Source organism: Rhinolophus ferrumequinum, chromosome 15 (assembly GCF_004115265.2).
Source record: "Rhinolophus ferrumequinum isolate MPI-CBG mRhiFer1 chromosome 15, mRhiFer1_v1.p, whole genome shotgun sequence".
Lineage (NCBI taxonomy): Eukaryota > Metazoa > Chordata > Mammalia > Chiroptera > Rhinolophidae > Rhinolophus > Rhinolophus ferrumequinum.
Genome location: NC_046298.1, coordinates 41,074,867 through 41,093,574, shown reverse-complemented (window position 1 = coordinate 41,093,574; position 18,708 = coordinate 41,074,867). Strand labels below are relative to the sequence as shown.

General features: G+C 38.1%; 1 protein-coding gene across 1 annotated transcript in view; it reads left to right on the top strand.

Annotated features, from left to right (window-relative positions):
* ZNF112 (zinc finger protein 112) overlaps positions 1 to 18,708 on the top strand; it is a 32,303-nt gene that overhangs the window by 807 nt on the left and 12,788 nt on the right. Inside the window, exons 2-4 of the mRNA XM_033129437.1 lie at positions 13,351 to 13,395; positions 16,004 to 16,130; positions 18,187 to 18,294. Of these exons, the coding sequence (XP_032985328.1) occupies positions 13,381 to 13,395; positions 16,004 to 16,130; positions 18,187 to 18,294 (250 nt within the window). The 5' untranslated portion in view covers positions 13,351 to 13,380. The remainder of the gene's footprint in view (positions 1 to 13,350; positions 13,396 to 16,003; positions 16,131 to 18,186; positions 18,295 to 18,708) is intronic.

The following is an 18,708-nucleotide window of genomic DNA, read 5'->3' as shown; positions in this document are numbered from 1 at the left end:
AAAAAGGCTGCAAGGAACAGGGAATGACCCTTTGGCTCCTAGCAGCAAAGCCTCACCTGAGGAGGACTTAGCATTTTCTTCCTCTTATATCTTATCGTCTAAGGGGATAAGCAGTTTCCTTCACTCATCGGCAAATTCTTCTACGCAGATGCCCTGATATTTGTTGAATAAATGCAGAAAGGGATGGGGGAGTCCTTGGGCATGAGTAATAACGACAATGTTTAAACATTGAATGCTAAATGTTATTCTAGGAGTTTTATATGAATTAAAATATTTAATCCTCACAAGAGCCCTGTGGGGGTCAGGTGTATTGTTATTCCCATGTTAAAGATGAGGAAACTGAGACAGAGCGTAAGTTGTTTATCCTAGGTCATATAGCTAGTAAGAGGCTGAGCTGGGGTTTGAATTTATGTAGTTTCAGTCTGTTGCCTTAGTTCTTAACGTGTTTAGTGTCAGGTTGCAAAGGCATGTTTTGGATTTTTGTAGAGGGCCGTGAAAACTATGTCAGTGCGCTCTGGGTTTTTGATAAGATTTTTTTAGTCATCTGCAATTTAATTGTATTTTATTTGAAATAGTATTTATAGTTCCAATTTTGATTATAAAAGTACTGGGTGCATATTGTAAAGAACTAAGAAAATATACAAAGAAAAAGATTTAATCACCCATAACCACAGGATACAGAGGTAATAGTAATATTTTAATATTTTCCTGTTCCATAGGTTTATGTTGGGATTTTTACTTAAGTTCTACAAAATAGGTATCAAAAGTTTTATTTTCCCCTTAACTTTTTCCTATGGAAATTTATAAACATAGCCAAATGTAATAAGAATAAAATAATGAACTACTGTGGAACCATCACCCAAATTCAACCCTTGTTACCATCTGTCAGTCTTGTATTAACCCCGCCCTCCAAATTTCTGTTTCATTATTTTAAAGCAAATCCTTAACATTGAGTCAGTATGACAGTGATTGATTTATTGTCATAATTGCCAAAAATGGATTATCATACATTGTTTATATCCAAGACCAAGATGTTAGCCGTTACTCTAAGGTGTTCATTCTTCACAGCTTAGAGAATGGTACTTACTTGAGAAAGCTGAGACACAAGGTTTTTGCACTTTGGAGAGGAATGGTGATGGATTTTGTTTTCTCCTATACAGTTTGACTTACCTATGTCTTGGAGCTCTTTGTTTCTTATCTCTTTCTAAACACTGAAAGTTCTTCTGTTGCTTGGACCACATCATATTTTCCTCTGTGTGTCATCACGCAGTACAAGGTTGGCAAGAGTTTGTAGTTAAAGCAGGTACTCAAGAGCCAACCAGCAGCAAGGGCTTACAGTGTAGAATTCCTGAAATTGGAATTAGGTGGCAAAATGGAATAGAAATAACCCATAGAGATATTCCTTAATCTCCCATTATATTGGTGAACTATAGAATCCACCTATTCCAGAGTATTGAAAAGTTGAGCAATTTTTCTGATAATCTAAAACAAATTTCCTAATAACCACACGGGTAGAAATGATAACAGCTAACAGTAATAGATTGTGTCTGATGACTGAGGCAGTGTTTCCAATGGTTAATAGATATTAACTTATTTCTCAAAAAAAAAACCTGTTATTACCTTCATTTTACAGATGAGGAAACCGGTTTCTTCAAAACAAGTATCATATAGTAAAATTGACTCCTTATTTTCTTTTTAGGGGTATTAATTTTAAAATAGGTATAGATTTGTATAATCAGCACTTTCATCAGATAACAGAACAGTTCCATCACCCCTAAAAACTCCCTATTTTCCCTTTACAATCACCCCTCACTGCACCTATAACCACCAGCAACTGTTGTAACCCTATAGTTTTATCTTTCTGAGAATGTTATACAGATGGACTCATACCAAATACAACCTTGTGAGGCTGGGTTCTTTCAGCTTAATGCCTTTGACATTCATCTAAGCTGTTGTATCAATACTTCATTTGTTTTTTATTGCTGGTTAATATTATATTTATGGATATACCATAGTTTATCCATTTTCCTGTTGAAGGATATTTGGTCATTTCCCAGACCAGACAGAAAGAATTTGCAAACATTAAAGCAGACTTTCATTCCCATGATAAATCTCACTTGTAAGCGGTGTACTATTTTTTTTCTAAATTGTTAGATTTGGTTTGCTGGAGTTTTGTTGAGGATTTTTGCAGTCGTGTTCATAAGGGTTATTGGTCTGTAGGGTTTTTTACTGTTTTGGTCTAGTATCAGTAATTTTAGCCTTATAAAATGATTTGGGAAGTGTTCCAGTTTCTTTTATTTTCAGAAAAAGATTGTGTAGAATTAATGTTATTTCTTTGTTAAATGTTTGGTAGAATTAACCAGTGAAATCATTTGGCTTGGAGATTATATGTTGGGAAGGTTTTAAACTGCAAATTCAATTTCAGAACAATTCATGTTACCTATTTAATCTTGGTATATTTTGGTAGTTTGTAATTTTCAAGGAATTGATCCATTTCATCTAAGTTTTCAAATTTATGCGTGTAGAGTTGTTCTTAGTATTCCCTTATTCTTTTAATGTCTGCCAGGTCTACAGTGATGTCTGTTCTTTCATTCCTGATATTGGTAATTTTTGTCATCTCTCTTTTATTCTTAGCCATTCTTGCTAGAGTTTTTAATTATAAAAACTGCTTTTGGTCTTATTGATTTTTAGCTATTACATATCCATTTTAAATTTTGTTTGTTTCTATTTTTACGTTTATTATTTCCTTTCTTTTGCTTGCTTTGGGTTTATTTTGCTTCTTTTTTCTAGTAGCTTAAGTGTATTACATGTTTGTTTTAAGAAGGTGAACACACGATGCCAAATATAGATGATGTTTTATAGATATGTACACTTGAAACCTATATAATTTTACTAACCAATATCAAGCCAATAAATTTAATTAAAAAATTATTTTAAAAGACGAAAAAAGAAAAGGAAGTTGAGCAAATCCCAAAAAGGATAAATGCAGAGCAGTCCAAGCCCAGACATGTCATAATCAAATTGCTGAAAACCACAAAGAATGAAACTTAAAAGTAGCCAGAGAAAAATAATGCATTACCTTTATGCTCTAGTTGTCATATAGTGCATTATATACTTTGAAACCCCCATCAATGTTATAATTTTTGTTTCCAACATTAAACCATATTTTAAAGAACTCAGGAGAAGAATAATCTATTATTACTTTCTGAGATAGTTACCATTCTGTTGCTCTTCCTTCCTTCTTGATGATCCAAATTTCTTCCTTTCTTTTCCTCTGAAGAAATTCCTGTGCCAATTCTTTTAGAGCAAGTCTGCTCACTATGAATTCTCTTAGCTTGCCTTAGAATATCTTTATTTCACTTTCATTCCTGAATATTTTTCTAAACTACATCCAGAGTATATAATTCTGACTGACACTTCCTTTCTTTCACTACTTTAAAAGTATTGTATCCCTTTCTCCTGGCCCCCATGGTTTCTGGTGAGAAGTCATTGTATCCCTCTAGGTGATGCATTGTTTTTCTCTGGCTGCCTTATCACCTGGGAGCTCTCTATAAAGGCAGATCTTTGGTTCCTGTCCCGAACCAATTTTTTTTTAGAATTTTAAGGGGGTAGGACCAAGGATCTTTATTTTCACAGGGACCTTAGGTGATTATTACACACTTTAAGGTTTGGCAGGTGCCTAGTAAGCAGCCTCATTGATTTTCAAACATTTATTGCTTAACCTCCATGCAGTAGGCTGTGTTTTGGTGTACAATTCTACAAGTTTTGACAATTGCGTCACACTACAAAGTGTGTGGGAATGGAGATCTTATTTTAACTGTTGTCAGCATTGGACATTTATAAAGTAGCCTAGCATTATTTGTTTGTTTGTTTGTTTTTTTGACTCTTTTTTTGGCATTACTTGTGATGTAAGAAAATTGGTTGTCTTTGAAATGACGTTACTGCAGTATAAGTGCTGTTTTGCCTACTACTTTTAGGTTAAATTCATTAAGAAACATGGAGTCTGCAGCTAAAACAAATTTCCAGAGTCATTCAGTATTCGATAATAGTGGGCAAGGGTAGTTTTTCTCGTTCAGAAACCGTGAGATTAAAAAACAAAAACAAAAAAACCACAGGGGGCAGCCGGTTAGCACAGTTGGTTAGAGGGTGGTGCTAATAACACCAAGGCTGTCAGTTCAATCCCCACATGGGCCACTGTGAGCTGCGCCCTCCTTAAAAAAAAAAAATTAATTAATTAATTTGAAAAAATCACAATAAAACTTTACTGCTGCTCCGCCATTGAACTGTTGTGTGGTAAGGCAAGTCAGGATATTCAGCTTCTGTGTCTGACAAAATTCATGAAACGGGTGATGGTTAAGCCCCCAAGAGGAAATGAAGCACACTGTTGAGACTACCGGTTCAATAGCACATGACATATTCACATATTTTCTGCAGTTTGTCTGCTGATGAATAATACAACGAATAACCAACCCTAGGCTTTAAACACATTTTTTCAAGCTTTATAAATTTGTAATCAGTTTGAACACATCCTAGCAGATTGCACTTCAGATGATACTGAATTAGTATCTTTTCAGCTGCTTTGACAATACTTTCGCCTGTAGTTGTTCCCTGAAGACTACTGCTAGAGGTTAATTAGTCACTTTAAACTTGGCATTGATTCCTTAACAACTACTGAGCTATATCAGTGACATGCTGAATTATCAAGAGCCGAATAAAACTTCAGAAATGATCAGAATCATTTCCCTTATATTTTAATTGACTATAACGTTGTTCTCATTGTGTTCAACTCTTTGAGTAGCTGTTCTTGCCCAAAATCTAATAATCTTAAACAGTTTATTTTCTGTGGACACCTTTCTTTGGCTGCTATAATCAAGCATGATTTAATTAACTCATCATTGGTAAATTGTTTGCTTGGGTCAGAGATAGAAGCTGACTATCTGGATATTCAAAACTTACTTTGGTTCCAACCTCATTTTCATCATTTAGTTTTGTTAAGACATTCTGCTCTAATGAGACATTTCCTTTCAATTTTTCTAATTTTTCTGACCATTGCTTTACTGTGAATTGAGGATGTTTGTGACAAGTGGATAGTCTGCTAATGTTGACACATATTGTATTCTTTTAGCATAGCTATGTTGTCACCGCATACCAAGCAAAAGACTTTGCCATCTAATTCAGTTACAAATATTTCAATTCCAATGTGCCTTACAAGTGTGACATTTAAAGTCTGTTTCCCTTCTTGTTTTGACATGATGACTATGTAACTCGTAATAAAAAAATTAAAGTGTTTTGGTGCAGCAATACTTGTGGTACTTGAATTGCTATTGAGTTATGACTGGTCACTGTGACTCGTATTGTGCTGAGCCGCAGTACAAAGAAATGAAAGTGGCACATACGGTCTGTGTTGCAACTACACAACTCTGTTGCTGTGTAGGTAAGCAACCATAGGCAATACATAAGCAAATGAGCAAGGTGATGTGCCAGTAAAACTCCATGGACGCTGAAATTTGAATTTCACATAACTTTCATGTGTCATAAAGTATTAATCTTTAAAAAAAAATTTTCTCACCATTAAAAAAAATTAGTGTTAGTCCATTATTAAGAATGGTAAAAACCAGTGTTAGCTCGCAGCCTATACCAAAACAAGCAGTGGGCCTGTAATGGCCGTATTTTGCCAGCCTCTGATTTTGTGTAGTGTCTTCGTGTTTTCAACTGCACTGATTTATGTTTTATATTTATTTTGGATTTATTGATTTCTGTCTTATGTTTCTTATTTCCTTTCTATCTGTTTACTTTAGGTTTAATTTATTTGCCCTTTCTTTCCTTGTTCTTACCTTAGATAATTGACTTAAGACCCTCCTTTGCTAATGTATGTATCACTGAGTACATTTCTCCATAATATCTGCTTTACCTGCATCATATACATTTTGATATGTTACATCTTCGTTTTGATTCCATTCAGAATATGCTATAATTTTTTTTGTAACTTTGGTCCATTGGTTGCTGTTTAATTTCTAAATGTTTGGAGATTGTCCAGATACCTTTTTGTTTATTTCTCGTGTACTTCTATTGTTGTTAGAGAAAACACTTTATAGGATTTGAAATTCTTATAAAATTAATGTTTTATGAAAATGTAATATCTGAAATGAATTTATTTGATGGGCTCAATAACAGACTGGAGGTGACAAAGGAAGGAATCAGTGAACCTGAAGACAGATGTATAACTACTGCAATCTGCGCAAGAGAGAAAAACACAATGAAAAAATGAGCAGACCCTTAGGAATTTGTGGGACAATTTCAGAAGTCTAGTGTTGCGTCCAGCACAACACGGGCAGTAAGGGTACGAGAAGGGGCGGCTTTGGGTTAAGTTTTAAGAAAGAAACATACAGAGACTTAATGCAGTTAAATCTCAGAAGGCCAGGGGTCTCACAATCATGAAAAATTGGAGCCCAGAATAAAGCCGGCTGGAGGTTTTTATTGATAAGTATACAAGGGAGTAGCAGTGTTTTTCTGGCACGGTCTGTGAGACTCACTTATCACGTTATAGAAACAACCCAATCCAATTATGTTGCTCTTCAAACAGCCGAAACAAAAAGTCCTTGAGGTGAGGTATACAACTCTTTTAAGGGACATATATCGTACGTTGAAATTGTTTCACAGAGCTGAGCAGAGAGCTTAATCTTACCACTCTCAAGACTTTTTTCTCAATTAGGTGAGAGGGAAAAGTCAGAGCCAGCAGCCGCTTTTCCCAGGCAGGGGGAAGGGGAGACAAGGCCCCTTCCCAGATCTTTTTAAGACAGCTCATGGGGGTCTCCATGGGGTTCCGCCTGGCTTGAGTTGTCCCCCTCTCTCCCCCCGCCCCCCCGTGGGGAATCTTACTCGTCATTGGCCGCAAACCCTCTTTTGGAGACTAAACAGAGAGAAATATACAGTCCCAGAGATGCACAGTCTCACAGAATATTCTTTCCTTAAGAAAAGACATGGGGGGGGGGAGAGGGGGCAGTCTGCTAGGCTGTGGTGTGACAACAGTGTAGCATTCATGTCATTGGAGTCTCAGGAGGAGAGGAATATTTGTGTGGAAGTACTAGCTGAAAACTCCCCAAATTTGGTGGGAGACATACATTTACAAATTCAAGAAGCTTGGTGAATACCAAAAACAATAAGCTCAAAGAAAATCACTTCTGGATACATCATAATCGAATTTCTGAAAACTAAACATAAAAATTCTTGAATATACCTGAAGAAAATGATACATTGTATGTTGTAGAACATGATTCAGAAATCAGCAGATTTCTCATTGGAAACCATGGAGGCCAGAAAACATTGGAACAACATCTTTAAGGTGCTTAAAGGAATTATGAATTCAAAATTATATATCTAGTGAAAATTTCCTTCAGGAATGAAGAAGGAAAAATGTCATTCCTGTGCTATAAAGGAGTTCTAAAGGAAGTTCTTTAGGCTGAATAGAAATCGTACCAAATGGAAACCAGGAACTTCAGAAATGAAAGAGCAACAGAAATAGTAAGGTTTTTGGTAAATATAAATATCCTTTTTTCTCCTAGTAAAAATATTTAAAGTAAACATATTTTAAACTGTTTAAAGTAAAAATTATAACTTTTTTGGCTAAAGTATTGTATATAGAATAATATGTACAACTAATGCATAAAGGAGGTGGTTAAGGAAACTTTATGGTAAGGCTTCTTTTCTGCGTTTTACTGGAAGTGGTAAAACAATATCACTAAGTACACTGTGAAAGGTTAGATATGTATATTGCAACCCTAGAAGGGAAAAAAAAAAACCAGGAGATGTAGCCAAAAGCTAATAGATAAATTAAAATGAAGCTAATGGATAAATTAAAATACTAAAAAAATAAAAAATAAAAAAATTCAAATGACCCAAAAGAAGGCAAAAAAAGGGGTGAGAGAGGAAGGAAAACCAGGGAGGAAAAACAGGAAAAAAAAATAATAAAATGTTACACTAAAATCCAACCATATTAAAAATTACATGAAACTCTAAGGGCCTAAATACATCAATCATAAGAGATTATAAGATTGGATAAAGAATAAGAACCGAGTATATGCTATCTAAAAGAACCCCACTTTCGGTAAGGATATAGATAAATTAAAAGAATAAAAAAATGTACCATGCAAACACCAATCAAAAGAAAGCTGGACTGGCTATATTAATACCAGACAAAGTAAACTTCAGACCAGCGGCTATTACCAGGCCTGAGGATCGCCACACCAAGGGTCAGTTTACCAAGTCGACGTAACAATCCTAAGTGTGTATTTCGGAAACAACAGACCTTCAAACGACACGAAGAAAACCTGAACTGGAAGGAGAAATACAGAAATCCACAATTATACAGTATATGGAGATTTCAACACTCTTAGGAATCAGAACAGACAGCCTGAAAAAAAGACCTGAACGATACAATTAACCCACTCCCCCTCACTGACAGTTCTGGAACATGCCGTCAAAAACCAACAGAATGCATATTATTTTCATGAGCTTCAGGTTTGATCATTTCTTTTGATCTGTCTCTGAGTTCACTGGTGTTTCTCCTCCTTGTTGCTGATCTGTCTCTCCCACTCAGTTGGAGGTGTCTATGCATTAGGGGTCATGTCAAGTTTTCCTGTGCTTATCGCCACGTATAGGAATAGGCAGAGAAGAGATATTCAGTACCTGTTTGTGGTTGGTGGTGTTTTCCCACAGGCAGCAGGGAATAGGGACCTTCAGTTCAGTGAGATTGTATTCAGATTTTCCGGAAATGCAGGTGGGAGAAATAAACAATATAAATATTCCCTGTCCTTTACTCCAATCAGTTTTGATGATGCTGAAGCCACCAGCTTTTTCAGAATACTCAAAGGATGGTATACACCTTTTGCTAGTTACTACCTAAACTAAATATACTTAGAAACAAAACCGGGCTACTGTGTGGCATATTTATTTAATGATGACAACTATTATACTAATAATAGTTAACCTTTATTGGGTGCTCATTACGCACCACACTGACTTTCCAATCCTTTGATGCGTTAACTCATCTATTCCTCACAATAACCCCACTTTCATCTCCAGTTTACAGATGAGGACACAGAGGTATCAAAAGGTTAATTAACTTGCGTAAGTTTACCCTGCCAGTAAGTGGCAGAATCAGGATTGAAGCTTGGCAGCCCGATTCTGTAGCCTGGGCTCTTGGCCAAAACACTTTGCTTTCATTAGACTGGCAACGTGGGTTTTAGGAGTTAATGAGACTGCAGCAAAACCTGTTAAGAGGTATCCTGGAGCAGGGCACGTATAAACTGAGTGGCTTTTTGTTTGTTTTATAAGCCAAGTGTTAAAAGCTAAGAGGATCTGGGATGCAGGTAAGCAGACTACTGCCTATGGCTTGTTTTTGTAAATCCCCTCTTCCTCCCCAGCCAAGAATGGTTTTTACATTTAAAGGGTTGTAGAAAGAAAAATAAAAGAACAATATTCAACAGAGGCAGTCTGTGGCAGGCGAAGCTTAAAATATTTACTCTGTCCCTTTAAGAAAAAGTTTGCTAACCCCTGATCTCGGTGAATAGGGAAGGAGGATAGAGAACCAGCACATGCAAACTTCTTGGTGAGATCAAGTGACTTACACAGCTGGAGATTACAGGGAAGAGAGGGTTTGGGGGGAAGAAAATGAGCAAACAGACAGGAAGATTCCTCTATGTATGGCTTGCTAAGAATCTAGATTTTATCCTCAAGGCATTGGGCAGCCGTGCACATGTTTTTGACCAAGAAAGGAACGTAGTCAGACTTTATCAAACATATGAAGAAACAACACTCTGTAGGATGACCACTGTTTTAAATGCCTGTTTAATATGAATTGCCTTATATTCTGAATTCTCAAAATCCCTTGGATGATTAGCGACCCCTATTGCTTGATAAAGCTGATCAGGCAGGTTTAAACTGGAAACCTGTCTTCATGCTGAGTCTACAAAGATCCACAGCTCACAGTGCCACCATGTAGCGGGGAGCAGTGGGACCTAAATACGTCTAAGGGCCTAAATACATCAATCCTCAAGGCATTGGGCAGCCATGCACATGTTTTTGCAAGAAAACGTGCATGGCTGCCCAAGAAGGCCTGAGCCCCAGGCCCTGCTCTGCTCCTGGCTTGTATGTTCTCCAGTCATTTCCTTTACTCACTGAGAGGCTGAATGGCCTAGTGATTAATCGCATGGACTCAGCTTTGCAAACTGCCTCTATTCATCTTACAGTCTGTGGTTTGCGACCTTCTCTGTACGCTATAGTCATCTGGGAGAGTTTCCATAAAAACTCTTCCTCCACTGATCCTCATTTATAGACCCTGGACTGGGGCCTGGGTGTTGGTATTACTATTGTTTTAGTTTATTGGGGTAACATTTGTTAATAATATTCTATAAATTTCAGGTGTACAGCTTTATAATACGACATCTGTATACTCCACTGTGTGCTCACCACACGAAGTCTGGCTTCTTCTGCCACCTTGTATTTGACCCCCTTTACCCTCTTCATCCTCCTCCCACCGTCTGGTACCACCTTCTGTTGTGTGTGCATCTGTGAGTTTGTTTTGTTTGTTCATTTGTTGCTTTCTGTTTTATATCCTATGTGTGAGTGAAATCATATGGTTCCTGTCCTTTTCCATCTTTCTTATTTCACTTATTGCAATAATCTCAAGATCCAGCCATGTTACTGCAAATAACAGTATTCATCTTTTTCATGGTGGAATAGTATTCCATTGTATAGATGTACCACATCTTCTTTATCCAATCATAGCATTATTTTTTTTAAACCCCCCAATGATACCAGGGAGCGAGCAGATGGAAAGCCACTGTCCTAGTAATGAAGAACCCGGACTCTGGGCGAATAACCTTGGCTGCTCTGGACTAAATGGATAATCATGAACAAACACTTACAATCTCGATGCTTGAATATTCTCAGCTATAAAATTTGTCCCGACCTCTCAGGTTGTTGTGAGGATTAAATGGGGCAGTTCCTCTAAATTATGGGATTTGGCACATGACTTCTCACCACCTTTCTGTTTCTTATTTGCCCCAGGTTCCCTCTGACTGTCATTCTGTTGGAGCACCCTGATTAGCTCGGAGTGGCCAGTACAGCTCTGTCAACCTCCAGAGCTAAGAGCAGGCCTCATTTTCTCCACTGAGCCCATCCAGCTGCCTCCCTTATTTGGGGGCTCCCTTCCATGTTCTCCCAAAAGACCCTGCTTACACTCTACTCTGGCTTCAATTAGTGTTTAGTATAATTGCTGATTCCCTAATTGACCTCCCACACGGGGCTCTGAGCAGACAGAGATCTGGGAAGTATGAGGTGTAATCAAACAATACAGTGAATGTTTAATTAAAAAATATGTATTACAATAAAAGATACCTGGCCATTAATCCTCCTCAAAATACTCCCCCTCACTTTGAAAACACTTATCCCATCGTTCTTGTCACTTTCTGAAGCAGTTCTGGAAGTCCTCTTTCATGAGTGTCTTTAGTTGCGCTGTTGTGGCTGCCTCAATGACCTGAATCGTTTTGACTTTGGGGAAGAGCCAGAAGTCGCTCGGTGCCAGATCTGGTGAATAAGGTGGATGAGGACACATCATAATATTTTTATTTGATTGAAATTGTCTTACCAGAAGCGATGTGTGACACGGGGCGTTATGATGGAGGGTGGTTTACGGCACACTTTACAACACATCTTTTCTCAATCATAGCTCGCATCTGACTGACTGTATCAAACAAGTTGAAACTTGTCACACACACACTGTTACTAAGGTTCAACATGCCACTTCCCATATTGAAGATCCCTGCCTTTCCATTGGATGGCACTCGGCAGCAGCATTCACCATATGTTTTGATCACAACAGAAAGGCTCTATGTCACACATCGCTTCTGGTACAGCAATTTCTGTCAAATAAAAACATTACGGTGTGCCCTCCTCCACCTTATTCACCATATCTGGCACCATGTGACTTCTGGCTCTTCCCCAAAGTCAGAATGATTCAGGACATTGAGGCGGCCACGACAGTGCAACTAGAGACACTCACGAAAGAGGACTTCCGGAACTGCTTCAGAAAGTGGCAAGAGCGATGGGATAAGTGTGTTTGAAGCGAGGAGGATTAATGGCAATATGTGTTTTTCTGTAATACATTAAAAAATTGTAAACATTCACCATATTTTTTTAATCCCTTTTAGAGGTGTTCCATTAATGTTGGGTAAGTGAAAGAAAACTCACTTTTAATTATGCAGCCAAGTTACTACTTGTTCTCCGTGGTTATGATACATTCTGCGGACTCCACAGTGGTGGCCTTGTGTGCAGGGACGTGGGAAGGGGTGGGTACGCTACTGGAGAAGCAGAAAACCTCCCTACCATGGTGCTAAAAGACTCTGCCTCATGCATAGCCCAGGATTAGCCCTTTCTTGAGTTCTTTCTCTTCCACAGGTGACTTTGAAGTTGCTTGGGAACAGTAAATAAATAATGGTAAATGTTGAGAACAGTGAACAACCTTGAGGAAGAACCTAAGAAATTGAACTCCTGGTCTCCAAATCCTGTCAAAGGTAGTGTGCTAGCCAGGGCTTGACACAGATGAGAAATACAGTAGCATCACGGGCTTCTTTAACCTTTCATTATTACGTCCATGTGGGAAGAGGGATGTACCATTTGAGACTCCTCTGGCTTCAGGAAGAATATTCACCAATCATTAAACCTTTCAGAAGAGTGGTCTCAATGTCTAAACATGTCATGACCCAGGCACAAATTATAAGTAAGTAGCAAGAGTCCCCGCCACCCCACCGAGATGTCTTGTAAGAAGCATTTGCAAGATACAATATAATAGAAGACATTCCTGTAGCTACAGCAGTTTTCCACTACTCATATAATCCTAGCAACAATCTTACAATGTTGGTACTATTATCCTAATAGTGGATCACGGAAATGAAGCCTAGAGGGGTTAATTAACGTCACCATGGTTAAACATATATAATAGCAGTGCCAATATATAGCAAATGTATAGGAAATACGTAGCAATGTCAGGTTTTGAAGCAAAGTGTCACCAGAGTCCACTTTTAACCAGCACATTCACTGCCTCTCCTTTCCCAGGATGCAAATGAACACCTTAGGAGCCACGAGGAGTGGGAGGATTGCTGGGTACAGCGTGGAGGCTGGCCCATGCACGTGGGCATCCTTCTTGCATAGCCTAGTGGTAGCTGGAACCCAGCCCACACTCTTACCTGCTAAGATGTCTGCATGGGGGAAGGGACAACTTTTTCCAGTTTGCACAAAGATATTCCCTTTCTCTCATAGCTTCTTTCTTATTACCTTGTTCTGCCTTCTCAGGTCCCTGCCTTTCCCTAGGAAAAGGAGAAAATGACCAAGTTCCAGGTGAGTTGGATTTTTTTTTCTGTCCCTCAACATACAATGTCATTTCTCAGCAAGTGGACCATTTTTTCTCTTCCTTGGCAAGTATAAAGAATGACAGCAGACATTTAATACCATTTATATGAGATGTTTTTTGTTTCATTTTTAACATTTCCTTTTAGTTTTTATTTTTTTATCGTATTTCACAAATAATAAGTGTAAAAGAGAATAGCAATTTAAAAAATGAAAAAACCCACATGCTATTACCTGCTCACAAATCCCCTATCTTTTCCAATGGTCCTTTTTTATGTGTACTCCTAACCATCCTTGCAATAATTGATACACTTTTCAGTTTTTATTTTCACTTGAAATAATAGCACTTAATTTTTGTCATCTAATATTTCAGTGAACTGTGGTAACCTACACACACACACACACACACACACTTTTTTTTTTTAAGTAACCATTTTATTATTTATTATTTATTTAAGGAGGGCGCAGCTCACAGTGGCCCATGCGGGGATTGAACTGGCAAGCTTGGTGTTATTAGCACCACCCTCTAACCAAGTGAGCTAACCGGCCACCCTACCTCCCCCCACATTTTAACTATTCCCCATTTACAAACTTTTAAGTTCTCAAGGATTCTTATAGTTTTACACAACAGTATCAGTTTTCTGACGTATAATCTTTACTAAAAACGCAATTCTGAGAGAATTCTAATATAATTTATCCTTAATGTTTCAGGGGCTCAAAACTAAAAAAGTTTTGTTTTCCCTAAGTGGTGTCTCAGGTACTTGTGAAAAGAATACCTAGAAGATGGTTTTGTGTAACATGAGCAGACTGAAGCTGAAATCAGAAAAAGGTGTTTTCATACAAAAAGAGTTAAATTCTTTCTTCCCAGAACCTGAAGCTTTCTATGTGTGTGTCTGTGTATGTTTGTGTGCCTTTGTGTGTTTCACCATTCGTGTATTATTTTATTAGAGTAATCAAGGTACTTGGTTTAAAATTTTTAATCAGACTATAGGATGTGCAGGCACTTTCCATCTGTCACTTTGTTCACTGCTCTGAGGGGGACTTAGAATCTTCTGCACTATAAACGTGAAGATTAGAGGTTCATGTAAGGTCAAGTTCTGTTCACATTCCTCCAGAAGACAAGTGTCCGACCAACTCCAAAGCCTTTGCCGTCTGGGTCAAGAGTATCAGGCCTACCGATTGGGTGGAAAGAGAAGCAGAAAATCCTAAAACCAAACCAGAGTTCTCATTCAGAGACCAAGAGTTGAGATTGTGATGTTTGGAGTTCCAGCCAGAACAAATGCTATGTTGAACAGCATATGTTGAACAGGTCTTTCTGTGAAAAATTTTAATTTCCCTACAGCAAAAAGTTACAAGACAAATAGCAAAGTAGTATAAAAAATATTCACAACATATATGGAAGAAAAGGACTTACTGTCCCCAAAATGAATATTACTACAAAACAAGAACTAGAGCTGACCAAATATATAAAATGAGAATGTTCTTCATTACTAATCAACTTTGTGAAAAAATTTCAAAATTACTGGTTTTTAATTTCCAAATTTACTTCTGATATTATCAAAGATTTTTTTTTTTTTTTAAGTATTCATGTCCAGTGTTGACCACGGTATAGAGGTTTAGGGATTTACACTTTCCTGGATGAAGAATAAGTTGGAAACATATTTTTGATATTTTTGGAGGAAACACCTACCATTATGATTTCAAAACTTCAAAGGTTCTTCTTCAGTGTTACTATTTCTACTTTTTGGAATTTACTTTAAGGAGTTAAGCAACAGAATTCCAGGCACTAAGTTCTCTGTGAAAGGATTTTTTTGCCGCATTGTTTATAATAGATAATCTAAAACTAAGTGAGCAGCATTATTTGGATCAGTTTTATTATCTTCTAGATCATCAACTCCTTGAATTGCTGTGCAGCCCCGAAATGGGATGACTGATGATAATAATCACAATAATAGCTAATATTTATTGGGTGTTTACTACGTGCCAAGGACAGCTCCTAAGTGTTTTACTGAGAGTCACTCATTTTATTACCAGCACCCTAAGGTGTAGGTAGCAGTATGCAAATCAGGAGCGGATGAGGAACTTCTCCAAGGTCACGTAGCATTGCAACGGAAACACAGGCAGTCAGGCTCCAGCGCTGGGCCGGTACCACAGTCCCATTCATGCAGACACTCCAGGTGGGCCTCAGAGGGCGGGCTCCTCACTTGCACAGTAAGGGTGACTGACTGTGAGTTTGGCAGATTAAATAAGTGGTGTGTGTGTGTAAAAGAGGGAAAACAGACTCCCTCACACACAGTCACAACTAAACCTTTTCTGTAGCAAGTGGCATTATTAATAAAATTTAAAATATTAGCAGCCAATGATGCAACAGAGTTCCAGGGACTTACCTATAAGCGTGCTACCAAAAGGTGGCAATGTAAAGTGCAAGGATGCCTTGCAGCCCTTTTGCGGGATGGAATTAGCAGTGTGGGAGGCAAGCAGAAGGCAGCTACTTAAATGTGACTCAGGCTCCTCAGAAGGCAGAACAGTTTCCCATCCTTTACACTTTCTCAGTGTTGCTCCTCTTCCATAAACACAGTCTCTGTGTTTCGTGTTGTAGGAGGCGGTGACGTTCAGGGACGTGGCTGTGGTCTTCACGGAGGAGGAGCTGGGGCTGCTGGACTCCACCCAGAGGAAGCTGTACCGAGACGTGATGCTGGAGAACTTCAGGAACCTGTTGTCAGTGGGTGAGGATGGGTGTCCTCTCAACTCAATGTCAGCCTTCTGGGGTGCGTTTGTGTGCTCAGTTGTTTGAAGCTCTGGGATTCCTGAAATCATTCTCTGAGCTTGGGCACCTGAGAGTCCGAATAATCCCTGTGTAACAAAGACATGATGTTTCTGATGTTATTGTGCTGGCAAAAGTCTGTCCTTTGAACTATAAATGTCCTTGAATTATATATATATTGTGGTCCTGCCCCATTGGTTTGTCATGAAATCAGCTTAGTGAGTTGCTCTAGCTTTTCTCAGGGTGCCCATAACTGTTTATTCACTTGATTTTTTTCCAGAGGTATTTTGGTTTTTTGCTTTAACAATGTATCTGTAAGTAACTTCAAAGTTAACATTTACAAAAGTAAAAATATAGAACAAGCACACCCATATAGCTTTTACCTAGATTCACCTGTGATATCATTTTACCCCTTTGCTTTATCATTTATGCTCGTGTTCTTTCTCTCTCCATATAATTTATATATATATAAATATACCCCCCCGCCTTTCAGCCAGTTTGTTTGTTTGTTATTTGTTTGTTTGTTATTTGTAGGGGCTTATGAATTCTTTTTAAAATGGCTTATAATTTATTGCTGTAACTATTTGGGTGCTAAAATTGTCCCAAATTTGGCCCTTCTGATATGCCCCAACATTTTTTTTTTAACTCTTCCTTTATGCTCATCTTTTACTTTGCCCCAGTTCTGGAACCATCCATTTCTTTTATTTATTGGACAATGGTATTTAACACCAAAGTCTAGATGTTAGGTATTGTCATTGCCAGTGTTTTTGTTTCTTGGTCTCAGGGGTTAGAACTAGGAGGTAGGGGTGTGTGTGTGTGTGTGTGTGTGTGTGTGTGTGTGACACACATACATGTATTCATATACATACACATATACAAAGACATGTAAATATATACATATGAGTAGACATTCAGTTTCATTTAAAATAAGAAAAATGTCAATTAAAATTACACTGAAATACCATTTCTCACCCATGAGATTGGCAAAAATTTTTAAACTTAACACAATCCTTTTTTGGGCAAAGCTGTGGGAAATGAAGCACTTTCATACATTAATAGTAGGAATGCAAAATGATACAACCCTTAAGGAGAGGAATTTGACATAGCCAACAAGATTATATATTTATCCTTTCCCAGCAATTCAGTTCTAGGAATTTTCCCTAAAGATACCAAAGTGTGAAAGAGCATTAATAGCATACTACAATTTCTGTAAGAAAGGAGAAATAAGTAAGTATATACATCTCTGCTTATCTGTGTAAGAAGAAACACAAGAAGGATTAAAAATCACCAAGTTAGTTTTTCTTACAGTAGGTGGAGGTAACAGTGTGGAAGGAATGTGGGAGAGAGCCACACCTGTCTATACCTTTTTGTCTAGTTTGGACTTTTGAAAATACGTTATTAATAGTTCAGCATATTATAAAAATTAAATCAGAATGCAAAGCGATAATAATCTAAAAGAAAAATGAAACAAATGAACTCAGTTGTATTTGAAATCCATACCATAACCACACTGAAGAGAGAAAAGAAAGAACTCACGAAAGTAGCTCAGGAATATAATATATGACTATAGACCCTTAGTTTTAGGTACAGTGGGCGGGGAAGCGAGAATGAATTGCAATATCCTGAACACTTTCCAGTGGGTTCGTTTATTGTAGTGATATATAGAAGAAGCAATTCTGAGACTATTTTAGATGTATTGCAGGTGCCAAGGCAATTCAATGGAGAAGGGATAGTCTTTTCAGCAGATGGTGTGGAAACCTTTGGTGAACATCTGCATACATTTCTATGCGTGCCTCACACCTCACAAAAAAATTAACTCCAAATGGATAAGAGACCTACTATAAATCTAAAAGTATGCAACTTCTAGAAGGAAACGTAGGAGAAAATCTTCACGAACTTGGGTTAGGCAAAGAGTTCTTAGATAGGACACCAGAAGCATGATTCAGAAAAGAAAAAAAGAATGATAAATTGGACTTACTCAAATATTTAAGATGTTTGCTCTCCTTGCCTTTATACAGGGAATCAGCCCTTCAAACCAGACCTTATATCCCAGCTAGAGAGAGAAGAAAAGACGGAGAAAAGACTTTTGACGACGGAGACAGAAACCCAGAGAGATGGGTGTTCAGGTGAGAACTGTCCAGCAAACCCAGCAGCCACAGAGCCCCACCTCAAACTCCAGTCCGAACACGTCACTTCTCTGTTGACAATCTCCAGTGGCTTCCCATTTCACACAGAGTCAAATCTAAAGTACACAAAGTGGCCTGTTAGATCCTACGGTGTCCGTCCTTCCAACCCCCCTCGCTTTCCATATTCCCCTCCTGTTGTTTATGTTTGCTCACTCGCTCTGTCCCAGCCACACTGCCCCAGTGCTGCCCACCAGACCTGCAATTATGCTTCTGCTTCAAGTTCCTTGACTTGCTTTTCTCTCAGCCTTGAACGAATGAATTGGTGAATAGATGCATGGTCTTCACTGTCACCTGTCCTCCCTGACATAGCTAGTAGGCCTAGAATAAATCAGTGTCATCAGAGGATACTCCAGA